General features: G+C 37.5%; 1 protein-coding gene across 1 annotated transcript in view; it reads left to right on the forward strand.

The window, feature by feature from the left end:
* Positions 1 to 17,855, forward strand: part of LOC149067789 (glypican-6-like) — a 116,680-nt gene extending 98,825 nt beyond the window's left edge. The window contains exons 6-9 of the mRNA XM_089251975.1: positions 467 to 597; positions 3,330 to 3,610; positions 14,788 to 14,963; positions 17,095 to 17,855. Of these exons, the coding sequence (XP_089108101.1) occupies positions 467 to 597; positions 3,330 to 3,610; positions 14,788 to 14,963; positions 17,095 to 17,384 (878 nt within the window). The 3' untranslated portion in view covers positions 17,385 to 17,855. The remainder of the gene's footprint in view (positions 1 to 466; positions 598 to 3,329; positions 3,611 to 14,787; positions 14,964 to 17,094) is intronic.
* The last annotated feature ends 1,441 nt before the right edge of the window (positions 17,856 to 19,296 follow it).

Genomic DNA, 19,296 nt, shown 5'->3' on the forward strand with positions numbered 1-19,296 from the left:
CATGGTGTATTTTTTAATGCATATTTTCTCTTTTTTTATACATATTTCGGAATTTTTGACTTTTTCAAGATTTCTAATGCATATTCTGGGGTGTTTAATGCATATTTTGGAATTTTCAGTGCACATTTTGTATTTTAAGTGCTTATTTTTTCATTTATAAGTGCATATTTTTGCATTTTTAAGTGCATATTTTTGCATTTTTAAGTGCATATTTTTACATTTTTAAGTGCATATTTGCATATTTTTAGAGCATATTTTGCCACTTTTTTAGTGCATATAATCCGGGCTCTAGTTATAACAGAAAAGTACCAAAAAACGGTCTCTTCTACTCAAATGTACTGTGTTCTCTGCGCCGTAATTGCAAATATAAAACACTGCTCCGCTGCCATCTGTTGGTCAGCTTGTCAATTACTTGGGTGTTGGTCATTGAAATGTAACAGGTTTTTTTGTTCTCTCTATATTGCAGATGCACTTATGATGCTGGCATCCAGACTCGAGAGTTCCTTCAATATTGAGTCTGTAGTCGATCCCATCGATATCAAGATTTCTGATGCCATAATGAATTTTCAAGAGAACGGTCCGGCTGTGTCTCAGGAAGTAAGCTTTAGATCGATACTGCTTTCTCGTAAATCTCGTAGCATTTGTTTTGATTTTAGATATTTCTGGTCTTTTTATATTGCATTAGTGCCTGCTTGGGTTTCCTCATTTGCCTCAACAGAAGAACGACCATTTAAAACACACACAAAATTCAAAAAACAGCCGATGAGAGCACAGTTGAAACGGAATTGTACACAAAGCTCTTTTTCCCTTCCACTTGTGGCAAAACGGTTTTTGAAGTCTATCCAAAACTGAAACCGTATTAACATATTATAAACATACATAGGTGGATCAAACGTAAACGGAACAGTTGTTATAATTTGTTTTATTTTTGTATGAGTAAGGTGAAACTTTAAGTAGAGGTTGAGCAGAAGGCAACCCTTGTGTGTGTGTGTGTGTGTGTGTGTGTGTGTGTGTGCGCGCGCGCGCGCGCTGGGGAAATGGACTTTCCCTGAATAGTCGTACAGAATCATGTGATGCACGCTGGTGGTAGGTTGATAGTATCATCCAACGGACAATAGGTTTTTTTTCATCTGTGGAATGCTAGCGAGTAAAGATGTGCAAGAGCATTTTGTTATTCGTTTTTTAGTTCCAGAAGGAGTTCGTGAAATGCATTGGCAAACAAAGACAGTGTACGGAGAACATATACTATCATTGACTCATAAGCAAGACTAAGAAAAGCATTTCCATCAGGGACAGGAATCTGTGAATCGTGACCTGGTCAAAGTCAAACCAGATAATCAACTCAAACAGAAGATGCACAATAAGGGGCATCAGCAAGAAGGTGAGAGCGTTTCAGTTTCGTTCATGCCATCATTGCAAAGAGAGTCTAAGACAGGAAAGTGAATGCACAGTGGAACTGCTTGTGCCGGTCCTGCACACAAGAAAAAAAACTGTTCACTGTACACTGCCTTCATTTGCCGAACTCAAGCATTTCACAAACTTGAACTACTACTGCCACTAAAAAACGAATAACACCACATTGCTCTTGTTTACTTGCAAACATTCCACAGACACTGATAGAAAAACAATGATTGCCTATTGGACTATACTGTGGGCCAACCGCTGCCTCATATCACATGATTCTGTGCGACTATGTAGCAGGGCCGTCTTAAGAGCATCATGGGCCCTAGCCCAAGTGATTTTTCTGAGGCCCTACCTGTCCAATTCATGAAAAATTCAACTACTTCTCATTTTTCTGAGGCCCCCGGTCCGTGCCTGGGTGGGTGCATGCATTAAAATGGCACTGCTATGTAGGACTAGTTCATTCTCTCTCTGCAGTAGCTGTTGCCTTCATTGTATACCACTGTACCTCTACAAAGTGTTTCGCCACACTCATACAAAAATAAACAAAATTATAACAAACTGTTTCGTTTTCATTTGATCCACCCTTATACGAAATTCACAAAAAAAAACTGATAAAAGTTGGATTCGGATTGAGAACAGACAATACGGACGTCATTCAAATTATCGTCTTGAGGAGGATGCAGCAAATACAAAGGCCACAAAAGACAAAACGCCCAACGAGGAGGCTGAAAAAAAGATGCCCATAAAAATAAGTTTACCAAATATATATCTAAATCTGTATCAAAAATACAGCAACTCAATAAGAGCAATAAAATACTAATAATTATGACAAAATATACAATGCTCATACAGAATACTTATGGTTTTCTTATTCTAAGTATGGATGGCTTCTCGATTTACCCCAACATGTTTATCGTATTTCTTTTTAAAAACATGTTAATCGTTTTAGAATTTACTACCTCCGGGGATAAGCTATTCCATTTATTCACAACCCTGTTAGAGAAAAAAACTCCATACACACCACAACCTAGAATTGTCCCTTACTGGTGTCCCCTTGTATTAATAACTCTATTCTATTTCCGTTGAAAATTTTAAACACATCGATTCGATCATATCTCCACCACACCTGCGTTCTTCCAATGTAAATGTATATTCAGGAAATCGTCTCTCATCATAGTTCAAGCCCAGTGTGCCAATAAAAGCTTGCATATCTCTTCTCTGCACCCCTTCAACAAAGTTTATGTTCCTCTGTAGGTATGGTCTAAAAAACCTGACGACATACTCCAATCCAGGACAAATTAAACCCCGAAAAAAGTGGAAAGATCACTTTAGGATAACATGAAGAGACTTTTTTGAGAATGAAACTGAGCACTCTGTTCATTTTTTTTTTACCACTGCTGAACAATTTTCAGGAGACCTAAGCCGCTCATCAATAAAAATACCCACATCGGTGATTCTTGTTGCATCCAAAATAATAACACCAGTCAACACGTAAGTGAAACGTATGTTGATCGAACCAAAGGTGTGAATTTTTCATGTCGGTTGCTTGCTTCGTGCTCAAGGGCTTTTTGTTTTATTTCCTGCCGTAAAACCCATTCTAAAATATGAAATCTCAAAGGGTTCTGCCATCTCAAGAAAAGTCAAATGAGCCTACTGGGCCCAGCTTGGATGCTAGTATCATCCATCAGAGCAACAACAGTGCTTGTGAGTTAATGAGTGGTGTCTACTGCATAGGTCAAAATTTGCTTTGTTTTCATCTTGCACCAGAATGAAAGAGTGCTACCTTATAATTTTAATAATCTTTTCTGTCCTCCCCCCCCCCCCCGTTTTATCTAGAGTGTGATTTATATCATATAATCTTACAGTTATATCATATCATATGTTATATCATCATAATATTTTCTATTTTTCCATTTTTTATCTAGCTCTTCAAGCAGTGTGGCCAACCAAGGCTTGGCAAAAGGGATGCAAGGCACGAGCTGAGTTTCGAAACGCTCAAATTCGGGCACAGGCAGAATGCTGTGCGGCCAACAACTGCTGCTGGGACCAGTATCGATCGTCTGGTGCAGAGCATCAAGAAAAAAATCAAGAAAACAAAAGGATTCTGGACGCAGCTGTCGAAGATAATGTGCAGCAATCCATCTGTGGCTGGTCAGACTAAATTGCTTCCTGAAGACGATTGTTGGAACGGCTTGAATAAGTCCAAGTAGGTTCTCTCAGTCTCATTAAATCATAATTTTTTCATTATCAATATAATGTTTTCACAAAGAATAATCAATCATATCCATGTGAATCTTATCTGCGACCAGACACATGACTTTTTAAAACTTGCATTTCAAAACTTGTAAATGAGAACCAAAAGAAACTTCTCAACTCTTCTATATCATACCCAGGCCCGTAACTAAGCTGGAGCGACCAGGGACACTGCCCTAGGGTTCCAAGCCGAATGGGGAGGCCCACATAAATTTACACTTATTTTGCATAATAATAACCCTTTCAAAAGGGTTCCAGAGGAAAGGTCTGCCCTGGGGGCCCATCAGACTTCCCCCACCAATGCCAAAAGGGATGTCGAATGATCTAATGCATATGTGTGAATTGACATAATCATAACCCTCAACTTTAAAGTCCATCATCGCCTATGCTATTGACCTTACAGAATGAAAGTTAATGCAGATTTTTTTTGCGGATTCTCCAATTCTTGTTTTGTTTTCATATGAAACCCAGATAAATGTCAATTTTGCAACCAAATAAACTTTATTTGTTTCATGCAGAAGGAAAATCACAATGAATTTTGGAGAAACACGTTTACCATCTAGAGCAGTGGTGCACAAACATTTTGAAGCGTGACCCCCTTGTGACCAAGAATTTTCTCGGCGACCCCTTCACAGACTGACCATATATTCTGCAACCCCCACATTGGCTGATCATATGTCCTGGTTTTCCTGACATTCCGATTTTTTCTAAAATGTACAGTTCTGGAAGCATTAGCATGCCGATGATTGGTTACTGCGAGCAAAAAAGCTAGCAAGACGTCATGAGAGGCAGGGTTTCTGAATTTCATTAATGATAAATGAAAGCATTTTTTATTGAATCAGTAAATGGTAGCTGGATCCAGCTTCTCTGGGTGCTCGCTTTGCGAGTCGTTATTGTCTTCTTGATGCATGTGAACTGCATTTGATTAATTAAGAATCAAAAATTGAAGCTTTTTTTAGTAAATCACAGCAAAGATGGGAAAAAATTTTTGATGGGTTTCAGACCAAATCGAACACACAACCTTCGGTACGTGAGTCTCGTACTGTAACCATTACTCCAACGGTGGATATCGGATACCAGCACAATGAAATGTATCTATTGTTAAACATCTCCAGCAAAAATTTCACCATGAGTGACGTAATGGTTCAGCATTCATTTTGGCCAATCATGATGTGCTAAAAATTTCTACAATGTAGCCAGAAATCTAAGGATTGTTTATAAGCGTTCCGGAAGCGCTTTTCTAAACGCTTGTTTTTGATTTTAATGAGGCGATATTGACTTCCAAAGATAGTGAATTTTTTTAATATCATATATATATTTACTTAGTTTTTTCATGTACTTAAGTGTTCCTTACGCAAGATGGAAGTATAGTGAGGTGTATGTGTCCTTGATTTTCGTATACAGGGTGATTAAGAACGAATCATCCGATTTCAAAATGATTCTACACTTGAAATCGACCATTAACAAAAATTGTTCATAAAATGTAGACACATTTTACCCAGCATATGTGTAACATTCTGTTTGCATACCCGGATTACTTCTCCAACATTGATTCAAATGGATTACAAAATGAGAGATAAGTTTTTGTTCCACTTAATTATAAACAATATGTTAAAATGTTTTTCGAATTAACAATGCAACGAGAGAGAACAAAGTTTTCTTTAGAGCAAGCATTAACATTAGAAAATATCATAATATATTAAAACATTAAGAGCACATCCTGATGGTGCAAGTTCATCAAAAAACTGCACTAATGAGTCCAGGAAAGACGTAGACATGTCCCAAAGTTGGTCAGCAATATTCCATCCTCTATGAGAGGGCGTCCCCTCATACTTTCACATGCAGATAACTGGATATAACTGGATGATTAGAGAGATGACCACACACACACACATACAACAGGAGGAGAAGCGTTGCAGCAAGAAACTGGATCATTAACTCATGGCAACGGAAGGAGAACAACCTTTTGCATGGAGCGAAGTCGGATGAGATACTCCTCTCAGCAATCAACTAAGATGGAAAGGAATGAAAGAATCAAATGTGGCAATACTCAGCACGCCGCTGGTATATATGAAGAAACTTTGTTATCCACTATCATATGAACGAATAAACACTGAGGATTGACGGTACTGAAATTAACATAAACCTTAAATTAACATAAACAAACAATATATCATTTGCATATTTATACAAAGTAAAATACTACTACGTAACTTTGACATATGGAAATTGTCAACACACAAATTGTAAACATTGGAGACCTGGCCAGGGTTTACAATACTAGACCTATTGCACATTGAAAATCTCATGAAGTTATTGACCGCAAAGTGGTCCGCGACCCACTGATGACATCAAGGTAAAACATTGTATTTTCATGTGTAATTATACTTATAAAAACATTTCTAATTTAACTTTATATTGCACATTTCTTTTATCACAATTTCACCGAGTTTGATGATGATTCCCCCCACCCCCAGAGTTCCCGCCGCTGATCCATGGAACTTCCCATCGAAATATCGACAACGGCGGGCCCCTTATGCTAAAGCTCAATTATATTGGGTTAGTTTATTAGCTATTTTCCGGCGAGTAAAGTAGCTGGTGAGCACACCGGTTTCAACTAACACAGCAAATTTCAATTACACAGGACTAGTAAAATCGCTCATTAGATGAGCGAGCAACTCTTTTTCTTTCCCTTGTGTTGCAAGCCAAAGCTAGAGGAAAAAAAGTAGCCATGCCCATATTGCGCCCAAGAGATAACAAAAATGCCTGCAAGTAGTGAGAAAAGTAGCCTACCCTTCAACGTTTCTCGTACTAGCAGAGCAAGCGGCGATTTTACTTACTAACGTTATTATACAGAGCAAGTTTAGTAGCAGCGAGTAAAACCACAAGCGAGTAACTAGTAAACTCATCTAATGTAATTGCGCCTTTACACATATTCACATATTACTTATCATTCTATTCTGTGTTTTCAATTTTTAAGAAATATAAAATTTTGAAATCGGGTGATTCTCTCTCCAAGTCACCCTGCGGAAGTATTAACTTGATATCATCTGCCACATCCCAGAAGCATGAATGTACAAATTTTCATGTTTTTTTTTTCCAGCCGAATGAATACCATGTTTTGCTTCCTAAGTTGATCCTGAAACATGACTGCGTATCCCTAATGAAACAAAGATTACAAAACATTTTAGGGGAATAACTTCCATAGAATAACATGGGTAGAGTAAACATTCAAATGCCATTTCCCCCCCCCCCCCACCTTTTTTTTTTGTAAGGACATTGCACATTCATGCTTCTGGTATGACTGAGCCTATATATTGACAGAGTGATATATGACCGGAGTTGGTGTGCGGTGAAACAGTCACTTTTGGAATCGCTATTTCTCTTCTGGGTACATGTAGTAGAAAATCACGATGTTCATTGTCTTCAAGTTTGCATCATAAATCTCCTCAGATTCATTGTCCAAAATACTATTAGCATATCAATGTTCAAACACGTCCCGTCCCGTCTTGTTTTCTAAGAACCATTTTTACATACTGTGAATGAATTCATTTTTCCTAAGAAGCTTTCAAAGCATGAATAGGTATCTTAAGTCTTACTGAAACAAAAACTAAGCTTGTTACGTAACGATCGGGAAAAAAAGTTTCCTCAACTTTGATAACCAAGGCTATATACAGCTAAAAAGAAATGGTGTCCTGATTGTGAATACATAAGCTTCTGCTATCCGTGAAAAGTTTTTTTTTTAGTCAGCCCGAAGCCCAGTAACATGATGCTATACAAATATCATTATTTTATTTTTTCTTATTTGTATGTTACTAGTAAATATGCATTTAGTTGTGTGTGCCATCAGTGAAAAATCATAGGGAATATATGTAAAAAAAAAACATGCTTGGCGTGCCCCAACATGAAAGCATATACAATTTACATATAGCAGTCATTTTGACTGACTGCGAATGCAAGCCGGTCTCACATTAGAAAAAGTCTCTCCGCAGAGAGCAGGCAGACCTACAACATGATACTGACATAACATGAAAAATTCAATCATTTCCATCTTTACTTCATAAAATGGAAAACAGATGGCAGCATGACCACTAAACAAGCGCAACTCAACAACATAAATACGTTAGGGGCCACACATACACTCAAAACACACATTCTGGCATGTGCCAGTTTGTTAGAAATTCTGCAGAGGAATGTGTATAAGGTGCACGTGTGGTTAAGTAGTAGTAGTGGTCATTTTGACTGCTATATGTAAAGAATAGCTGTTGTGGTGGTCATAGTGATGGATCAGTGGTCATATTCTCACATTGAGAAGATCCTAGGTTTGAACCCCACCATCATCACAGCGGTGGTCAGCTGGAGCTGGTTTTCTGTGGTTCCTAACTTTGAGGCAGTTCCCAAATGCAGGTCAATCTCCCTGTTGAAAAGTCTTGTCACAGAGCTCAACAGGCTTACAACTTTACAATTATTCAATCTTCACCCACAGTTAAAAAAACTTATGGCAGATGGTGGCACTACACATGAGAAGCATTACACAAAAACAAACTTCATTTCAGGTTCGCTGACACGTACACGCACATTCCAATGTGTACCAATTCTTTAGAACATCCGCACAGGAATATAGGCAAGGTGTGCGTGTCATTTAGTAATAGTAGTAGTCAAAATTATTTCTCTTGGTCGTTCTAGGTATAAACACTGATATACACTATCTACCAATAAGTATTTGGGCACCTGTGATCGAAAAGAAAAACTAACTTTATTCAAAATCAATAGTTGGTAGAGCCTCCACGAGAGGCAATTACAGCGTGAACCCTCCGGGGCATACTTTCCACAAGTCCTTGTGTGAGGGCTAGTGGTATTTTCTTCCACTCGGCTTGGAGAAGACATGTCAGTTCCTTCACCGATTTTGGACGGGTAGGGCACCCCTTAATTCGGTGATCCAACTCTTCCCAGAGGTTCTCGATAGGGTTCAGGTCTGGGCTCTGGGCAGGCCAGTCCATTCGATGAACCCTGAAGCCGAGGCGTACACATAACACAAATTTATTAAACATGTTAGCACAAATTACCAAGACACAAATATAAGACAACTAAGATTCAGACAAACTGAACGTGAACATGCTTCTCTGTGTGAGTCAGCGAGTGATACAGTACATATGAAAGATCTTCGTCAGGAGTTGGGGGGAGGAGAGTTTAGTTTTAGTTCCAGTCTCAAAGTCAAACCAAAACCAAAGATGTTCTTCGTTTTGCGGTAAACAGTGTCCGCCTCAGTACCCCCCTTCCAGTGACTAACGACACAGTCTGACAACATTATTGAATCTGACAGGATAGCGAACCTGTCTTCCGGAACGCGTGAAGCGGTCTGGTGGTTTCGGAAGCACATTAATTTTGGGACTCACTGTATTCGAAATTGTAGTTGTAGCATCCTCATTCACTGTGAATGCAGGTTTTATTCGATCGATACATACATTTGTTTGTTTTCCATCTATCAGAACTTTAAAGTTCTTTTCTTTTCTGCTGATCACCGGAAACGGTCCAGAGTAGGGTGCTTGAAGCGATGTTCTCAACCTGTCATGTCGGATAAATACATGAGAACAGGTGTATAATGCTTTATGTACGAACACATTATTTTTGTTATGAGAGCTTGTTGGTTTCGGTTTTAATGCTCTCATGTGTTGCCTGAGGTTTTCGATGAACATGGACGGATCTTGAATTTTGTCACTCGAATCGTAAAAATCGCCAGGAAGACGCAAGGAAGCACCGTAGACAAGCTCAGCTGGTGTTGCACCTATATCTTCTTTCAGTGCTGAACGAAAACCGAGAAGAATGGTTGGAAGGACTTCTGTCCACCTGGTGGTGTGGTGAGCCATAATTGCAGCTTTTAATGGACGGTGAAAATTTTCGATCAGCCCATTTGCTTTTGGGTTGTACGGTGATGTTCGCCACTTTTCCACACCTAGAAGAGCAGCGAGCTGAGACATTAGTCTTGACTCAAACTGTCTGCCTTGATCAGTTGTTATGCGGTCTGGTGTGCCGAATCGGGCAATCCACTCAGAGTAGATTGTCTTTGCGACTGTTTCAGCGGTAATATCTGAAATCGCATATGCTTCCGGCCAACTTGTTACGCGGTCAATTAAAGTTAAACAATAAGTTTTCCCGTTTGATTCCGGCAAGGGTCCCACAAGATCGCAATGAATATGTTGGAATCGTGCAGTTGGCAGTGAAAATTTTCCTAATTCTGATTTCGTGTGTTTGTGAATTTTAGAACGTTGGCAATCAATGCATTGGCGTGCCCACTCACGAACATCTTTATTCATAGACTGTCAAACGAAACGGTTACGTATAAGGTCAACAGTACTTCTAATACCTGGATGAGAAAGGCAATGTAAGTTTAGGAAAACTTGTTTGCGAAATTTAGCAGTGACATAAGGTCTTACTTTTCCAGTTGAAAGATCGCATTATATTTGAGAATTTGAATTGGGCAATTGAATTAATTTCAATTGCAACCCAGTATTAGTGTCTGAAATGAGTTGTTTCAGTTGTTCGTTTGATTTTTGATCATTACTGAGTTCATCATAATTAAAAGGCTGGGGGACAATAACCTCACTTATGCGCGATAGTGCATCGGCAGCTTCATTTCGCTCACCTTTTAGATACTCGATATCAGTAGTGAATTCTGATATGTAAGAAATCCACCGTGTTTGCTTATTCGAGTAAGTGTCCGTTGCCTTATGAAAAACGTATGTTAATGGACGATGATCTGTAACAATTTTACAGTTTCTAGCCTCTAGCATGTGTTTAAAAAATTTAACAGACTCGTATATAGCTAATAGTTCACGGTCAAAACTTGAATATTTCATTTGTGTAGGTGTAAGACGTCTTGAAAAGAATCCCAAGGGTTTATATTCTAAATTCTGCATTACACTTAAGGTAGCTCCAATTGAAATTTCGCTAGCATCACAATGAAGTATTAACTTATCTTCATTTTCTGGAAACACTAGCGAAGTAGCGTTTAGCAAGCTTCTTTTGATTTTTCGAATGAATCTAACAAATTTTTAGACCATGTAATGCGAGATTGATCATTTTTCTTTTTAGACCCTTTTAATAGGTCAGTTAATGGTGCTAGTACTTCAGCAGCATGTGAAATGAATTTCCTATAGAAATTTAGTAACCCCAAGTATTTTCTGAGTTGCACCAGATTTTCTGGACGTGGATAGTTCATTATAGCTTTCACCTTGTCGTCGTAAGGTCGAACACCACCTGCTGATATTTCGTGACCCAGAAAGGAAATTTGTTGTTGACCAAAAACACATTTGGAAGCATTTATGTTTAGTCCATACCTACTAAACCTTTCCAAAACAAGTTCCACGTGCTTAATATGATCATTTTCGTTTTCAGAAAAAATTAAGACATCGTCTAAATAACTGACAGTAAAATCGAGACCTTTCAGTACCTCATTCATAAATCTTTGAAATGTCATTGGTGCACATTTCAGACCAAATGGGAGATATAAAAATTCAAAACTACCAATGGGAGTAGTAACGGCAGTTTTTGGTACATCGGATTCATTTATCGGAATATGATAGTATGCCCTTACTATATCAATTTTGGAAAATATTTTCTTTCCGTGCAGAACATTAGTTATGTCATGTATATGAGGTAATGGGTACCGATCTGGGACAGTTATAGCATTCAAGCGACGATAATCACCACAAATTCGGTACGTTCCATTCGATTTCGGAACTACATGAATTGGAGAAGCCCAAGGTGACTTTGATGGGCGACAAATTCCATTATCAATCAAATATTCAAATTCTTGTTTAACTGCTTGTAATATTTTTGGATGCAGCCTTCTTGGTTTACAGAAAATTGGACTTCCGTTTGTTTCAATAAAATGCTGAGTGTTATGTTTTGGAGGATGGGAAAACTGCGGTATTGGATTTGCCAAAATTGGAAATTGTTCAAAAATTTTATGATATGGTGATTCACCAACAATCAATTTCACTGTGGGTACTGCAGCATTGGACAGTACACCTTTTGTTTGCATGTTAGTGATAGAGTCAATTAATGCTCTATTTTTTAAATCCAACACGAGTCCGAAATGTGTTAAAAAATCAGCACCAATAATAGCAGTATTGACTTTTGCAATGAGGAAAGTGCAACGAAAATTTCGACGAAGCCCTAAATTTAGCTCTAAATGCTTTTTTTCCGTATGTTGGAATTTTCGTGTTGTTGGCTGCATAGAGAAAATGTGAAGAACTGTCCTTCACATTGGGTGACACAGGAATGCAAGAGATGTCACTACCCGAATCGATTAAAAAATTACAATTTGTCGCTTTATCATATACATAAAGTCTACATTTAGTAGGACCTGCTGCTGCACCGGAAAAAGTATGCTGTAACGATGCAGCAGCGTGCTTTAGTTTTTTGATTTGTATGTGCACGGCTGGTAACACTTTGTTGCTTTCTCGCCAAATTTATTATGATAGAAACATAGTGTTTGTGTAGTATTGAAGTTACGATTTCTAAAATTACGGCTGTTGCTTCGGTAGCGAGAATGAGTACGCCCTCTTGAATAATTTTCATTTTTAATTTTCGTTGACAAATCTGCAATTTGAATTTTTAATTGCGATATTTCACTACGTAATTGTGCAATATCAGATTTCACAGAATCTGATGAAGGGCCTGACTGTGAAGAAAGCGCAGAAATACTCGGTATTGGTCGTATTTCGGAAATTTTATCGGCTAGTGTGGCCAACTCAGTTAAATCTGCAGTTGACACTGATAAAATGGCCTGAGAGTTCAAAGGTAACCTTTCCATCCAAATAGTTTTTAGAAAATCTTCAGTTACTGAATTTCCTGCCAGCTCTTTCATTTGTCTCAGTAGAGAGGATGGTTTCTTATCCCCGAGAGTCAATTCAGACAACAGTTTGCAGATTTGTATCGATTTAGAATCTGTAAACTCAGCGATAAGCCTTTTTTTAAGTGCTTCGTATTTGTTTTCGGCTGGTGGATTAAGCACCAAGTCTGAAACCGAATGAAGCGAGTCGGCATCTACAGCTGCTAAAACAGTGTTATATTTCGTTATATCGGAAGTTATTTGTGCTACTGCGAAATTAGCTTCCACTTGCACGAACCATAAAGCAATATTATTTATCCACATTGGAGGCAATTTACAAGATACTCTTGCGACCACCGTGGGATCCGTACCGTCATCCATCTCGTACTAACAATAACGAAATAGATGGGGGGAAAACGAGGATAAAATTCCAACCAAAATTATTTTATGCGAACAATATTAGAATTTTACAAGAAAAAAGATATATATAAAGGCCGGAAGATTAGCGAAAACAGTAGCTCACCGTGAGAAGATCCCATCATGCCAATGGAAACAGAGGGAAAATAATCCAGAGCTTGGAAATACGACCAAAAAGTTTATTCAGAAGGTTCTGTTCATTTGAGAGTCACCACTGAAGCCGAGGCGTACACATAACACAAATTTATTAAACATGTTAGCACAAATTACCAAGACACAAATATAAGACAACTAAGATTCAGACAAACTGAACGTGAACATGCTTCTCTGTGTGAGTCAGTGAGTGATACAGTATATATGAAAGATCTTCGTCAGGAGTTGGGGGGAGGAGAGTTTAGTTTTAGTTCCAGTCTCAAAGTCAAACCAAAACCAAAGATGTTCTTCGTTTTGCAGTAAACAGTGTCCGCCTCAAACCCCATTGGCACCATACCAAGTCTTGGTTAACCTCGCAGTATGACAGCTGGCATTGTCGTCCTGGAAGTAACAGGGGTCCACCCCGTAAAACTGCCACAACGTAGGAAGCACATTGTCATCCAAAATAGTGCAGTAGGCATCGGTGTTGAGCTTACCATGAATGGGGACCAAGGGTCCCAGTCCATACCAGGAGAAACACCCCCAGACCATAATTCCACCTCCGCCGAACTTGACTGTTGGCACAATGCATTCTGGCAGGAGATGTTCTCCAGGCAGACGCCAGACCCAGACCCTGCCATCCGAACGGTAGAGGGTGAACCTTGATTCATCGCTCCAAAGAACCCGTTTCCACTGATCTACGGCCCAATTTTGATGTGCTTTGCACCACATTAACCGAGCAACGCGGTTGGACTTTGTGATCAAAGGCTTATGGGTAGCAGCACGACCGTGAAAACCAATCAGATGTGCTTCCTTACGGATGGTATTCATTGAAACAATACTCCCGGATGCCTGTTGAAACTCCTCGCGGATGAGGGCCATCGGTTGGGTGTGGTTCTTCCGAATTTCTCTGGACAGCACCCGTCGGTCTCTATCTCCCAGTTTCGTTGGTCTGCCGACTCTGGGCAAATTCCGACAATCACAGCTCACCTTCCACTTCTTAATCACATAGGCCACTGTCGATTTTGGGTACTTCAGCTCGCTAGATATGTCCCTTAAGGATCTGTCGTTTTTGTGATACCCGATAATTATACCTTTCTCGAAATCAGAGAGCTCCGAACTGCGCGGCATCTTGCATGCGACTAATGCTGATGTTGTTTCCTACACGATATATACCGGCGGAGGGCGTGACGTATCTCAGGACCGCAGATATCGTCATTTGCATAGATGTCCAAATACTTATTGGTAGATAGTGTATACTGAACAAAACCTTCAATGTCTTCAAATTTTTATACATTGAGGGAATTATAGAAATAAATGAGAAGACTCCCAGAAAATTGAGTGTACGATACATTTTCAAAATTGAAAATAGTAAAAATGACTGCTCTCTGGCCGTTCTAGTGTTAGTGCATGTATAAAAGTCATGTGTCTCTTCTCTTCCTTCCAAACAAAATTCCTGGCTACAGGCCTGAAGCAGAGTATTTGTTTATCTGTGACCCAGTAAGCGAAGCCAACTATATTTGATTGCAGTTGAAGGATAAAATAGTGGCAACACACACCTATTATGAAAGTTTTAGATGATAAGATTCTTAAAAAATCAATGAACTGTGCGACTTCATTTTGTGTTTGATCTGGTTTGATGCTGATACTTTCTAGTTTCAATGGTATGTGTTAATTGAATTTTATTGGGAATGTGGAATATGTAGGTGTTGATTTCAACCACGTATTTTGTTTCTAAATTTCAGGTACGAAGCCATCGTTATGGGTGAAGGCCTAGCGAACCAGACAAAAAACCCAGAAGTTGATTTCGATGTAACGCGTCAGAATTCCATCATCAATCAACAAATTCTGACTTTGAAACTCATAACAACGAAGTTGACTCATGCATACAACGGTCTTGATGTTGTTTGGCAGGATTCATGTGAGTAAAGTCTGCTGATTCATTCTGTCATAAAAAAGAAATGGCTGAAAATATAGAAACTGAAACTTTCATTCTACAAATTTTAAATGAGTAAATATTTTGAAAACACATTCAAAAAGAAAGAGTGATGTTGAACATATGCCTTTGTCGAAAAAATCATTCTTTGTTGCCAACTAATAAAATCACATTAATATGAGGTGATATCAAACTGGCAGTTAATATGCATCACCTATTGGGATAGTATATCGTTTCCTCTCATGCTAGAAGCATGAATGTGCAATGTTCTTAGAAAAATGATGTTTGCATGTTTACTCTTCACCTGTTAATCTATGGAAGTTGTTTTTGTAACATATGTTTCAGGCAAAACTTACATACCAAAATAAAGCATCTCCAAAAGCAGAATGTTTTGCATTGTTCTGCAGCAAATCCTTGATTAACTAGAAATGTTCTGTGGTAAAAAATCCCCACAGGTAGTGAGAATTGGATTTGCACTGAAGCTGGATGTCTTTTTGATAAACCTGCTTGCTTCTTTGCTGAATACATGATATTAAATATTTCTACAAAGAATCTTTCGCACTTCAAAGGAAAATATCTGGGTCTATTAAAAGATAGGGCCAAGATTTTATAAGTTCTTTATTTCATTTCATTCTCTATTGAATTTCAAAAAAATTTCATCTGCAGGAGTTCCCACTTTTTGGCAAAATGTTTTATTTTCTAGCTTTTGTCCTACTTTTCCTACCAATAATATTGTGAACAAAATTACAGTAAACTTTTTTAAATGAAGAGCAAATCATTGAAATATAGCCAAATAATACAACGTAGTGGATTGCAATTAATGATTAAACCAACGCAGAAGTTTTGCATCGGTTTTCTTTTTCCAAATTATTTGAGTGTATGTGGGCCATATTGTTCATTAATTTTCCTTTTGCGTAGTTTGAGGGTTAAAAACTCTTCTTTTTTTTGTGTCAATGCTTTTGAATCGTCATTAAAGATAAAACTTCGGTCTGGATGGAAAAAATAATTTTTAAAGATGAAAAATATTTACTATTTCATGGTCTTGGACAGTAACTAACATTCATCGTTCAAAATTATGGCGCACATTTTCTGTGTAGGTGAAACAATAGTTTGCATTACAAAGCAGTTGGATACATGGGCCTATTATAGGTTTGGTGACTCTGATGATACCCAATAACATTCAATTGTCTTCTGTATTTTTAGGGCATGCAGAGGCATAAACAATATTTACAATGCTCAGCAAAGAGCTAGAAATGAAAGTGTTTAGTTTGTGAGAAATGATTACGCTGGCATCAGGGGCATAGCCAGAAATTTGTTCGGGGGACCAAAATGATAGAACAACAGATTTGGCCATCTTTTTCTGGTCATTTTATCCTCACATTTTGGGGAGGACCAGACCCACCCCCCGCTATATGCCCTTGACTGGTATTGAGCAATAAAAATTTAAACAAATCCCTTTAAAAAAAAGGGGGTGGACAATGCGTGCAACCATCCGGTTTACCTTGACTTATTTACATCAGACCTTGTAATTTACACATTTTGCACAGTGTTTTTGGAAGTGGTCTCGAAAAATAATGTAATTTTTAAAAAACTTACTTGTGTCTTCATAATTTGATGTGTGTCGAGGAAGAGATTCGATAGCATCGTAAAAATAAAGTGATATATTGTTAGGAAAGAGATCAAAGAATTATCTGTGGTTGATAGTGGGCTGTTTTGTCCCAAAGTTATTTTTGCCACTGAGTCATTTCTGCCATTTTCCTTTCGGCTCGAGTCAATCTTATAGGATACTAAAGTAACGCTATGAAGAAAAAAATTATTTTGAAATTTATCTTATACGGGACATCCAACTTTTTTTTCTAATTTTTTGATTGCAAGCCCTGCATCTAGTATACTTTGGAAGGTATGTCTAATAGATATTTATGAATGGGCAGAATTTTTGAATCTTAACATAGGCAACTGGACTGTTTCTATCTGGAATATTTTTGAGGAATGTGAAATTAGTTTTTTAAGGACAGTCAGGATCGTAATTCCTTTAAAAAATGTATCCCATGACTTGAATGCTGCCCATGACAGCATTGTTGGGCATTTCTTTCATAATTCTTGTTATGTATTTCAGCTGACTCTGACTGGAGCTCGAGTGGAAGCGGTAGTGGTGCTGGCAGCGGTTACAACGACGATGAAGACGAGCCAACAAACAACTATGGTGATATATATTTTAGTTTCTCGACACCAGCTTTCCCAACGAGGAATGTGCCCGAACAGCAATACCCACCAAGAACAAAGACCAATTCGGCTGTCTCGTGGCAGCGGGCATCATCATCTGTGCTTTTAACATTACTGTTAGCAATTGTCGCAGCTAGTACTTCTTTGAGAGATTCATCATATTTTGCGAGTAGTTGGGGTTAGTCACTATTAGGTTTAAATAGTTAATAATAAAAAAATTATTAATTTATATATGATGGACTATCACGAAGAATTATTATTCTCTTAACGCATGTTGAAAATGTGCTTCCTTGGACGATGAATAACTGGAGAAGCTGGCGAATAACTGCCCACTGTACTACAAGATACTCTCAAATGATTTTTTTAACAATTAGATTGCATTTATTTAAAGTCATTAACTTTTATACTTTTTTTTCATACCTGTTTATTGGCGAATCTCTTTCTTTATCGAGACAACAATGTTTTCGGAAATATCATGTTCATGTTGTCATAAAAAAAACGGCTGAAACATTTCATCAAAGTCATTATCATTATCGTCTCGATTTATTTTCTTTTTTTTATGAACGTAAAGTATTTTTGTACAAAGCACGTATTACAGCATTTATATAGCATTTATTATAACGAAGGGAAAGTAAAAAAAAACTTTTGTATTGGCAAGTGATTTTTTTTTTTTGTGTGTAGTGATCGATATATATATATATATCAGTGGTGCTTAATATGAGTTATGTTTTATGTGTTGCGTTCTTCTTCTGTACATACAGTATATTATATTATACGTAATAGTCATCATCTTAGGAGTCTTATAAAAAAACTTATGAAAGAAACGATACATAGTTCTTTTATATGAAGTATTATAACGATGAATATAGCGTAGGGTTGATGATTTTGTTGATTATCTGGGATTGGGATAATAATACAGATTCGATCCATATTGATGTGAATTACTATTTTTATGGAGTGAAATTTCTGTGGAATTCCTTGAAGATATTCTGTCGTGTTTTACGTGTCAGGAATTTTTTGATCAGTTATTCTCCTTACATCCTATTGACTTTTAGAAAAATAGAGCCGATTTCAAAACATTTTCGAATAATAAGTGAGTATTCAAAATGTCTCATTTTTCGAGGAATATTGTATGCATAAAATAATTTTCTTCAGGTACTGTCTGTTGACCCTCGATTGGCAAAATGGTAGTCCTACTCCATTCAGAAAATTTTGTTAAATCAGGGTTTTACTGTGTATGTTACTTTATGGTTGTCTAGTATATAACCTTTATACCCATATAATAAAATTTTTTGAGAGTGAAATTCGAAGGAGATGCTTCCAGTCATCGCATGAAAATCGAAGCACATAATCCTTGTGACTTTTTTTTTAAATGCTTCGTTTTTCTTTTGACTCCTTGTTTTACGAGACATCATTGTCTGAGTGTGAAAATTGAAATATTAATTCATGAAACTTCAACAAACCACTTATCCATTCTAGACAACACCAATGAATTCAAATATAGCACCAGTTGGCTCTGAAGTGTGTTGGCGATTTATTTAAGACACAAGATGAAACTCTTCAAATAACATTTTAGATTTCACTAAGTAAACGTTTAAAACAACAGTATTCATGAGGAATTGAAGAAGCGGTTTTCCCATCCTCCTTTTTTTTGTGATATTTGTTTTTGTCGCTGATAAATATTTTCTTTACGTGTGTGCTGTATGTAATATATAGGCTATACAAGTTGCATTTATTACTTTTTTTCCTACTTATCAAGCATTGCCATGCCAGTATTCTCAACAATCTATCTGAGTTGGACCCATTGATTATGATACAGGGTGATCAGTGAATAAGCCCTTATTTCAAAATTAAATATCTCTACAACGAAGATCAATAGAATTATGCGGTAAACGGTACGTTTATTAGCAAAACTAAGAATGTTGTACAGAAATTTCGAAAATTTAGTTGTTTTTTTTAAAATTTTTGTAAAATTTCTGTACAACATTCTTACAGTTTTGCTAATAAACGTACCGTTTACCGCATAATTCTATTGATCTTTGTTGTAGAGATATTTAATTTTGAAATAAGGGCTTATTCGCTGATCACCCTGTAT

The sequence above is a fragment of the Pholcus phalangioides genome, unplaced genomic scaffold (assembly GCF_987345545.1).
Source record: "Pholcus phalangioides strain wild (caught in Gottingen) unplaced genomic scaffold, Ppha-v1.0 ptg000028l_1, whole genome shotgun sequence".
In the NCBI taxonomy this organism is placed as follows: domain Eukaryota; kingdom Metazoa; phylum Arthropoda; class Arachnida; order Araneae; family Pholcidae; genus Pholcus; species Pholcus phalangioides.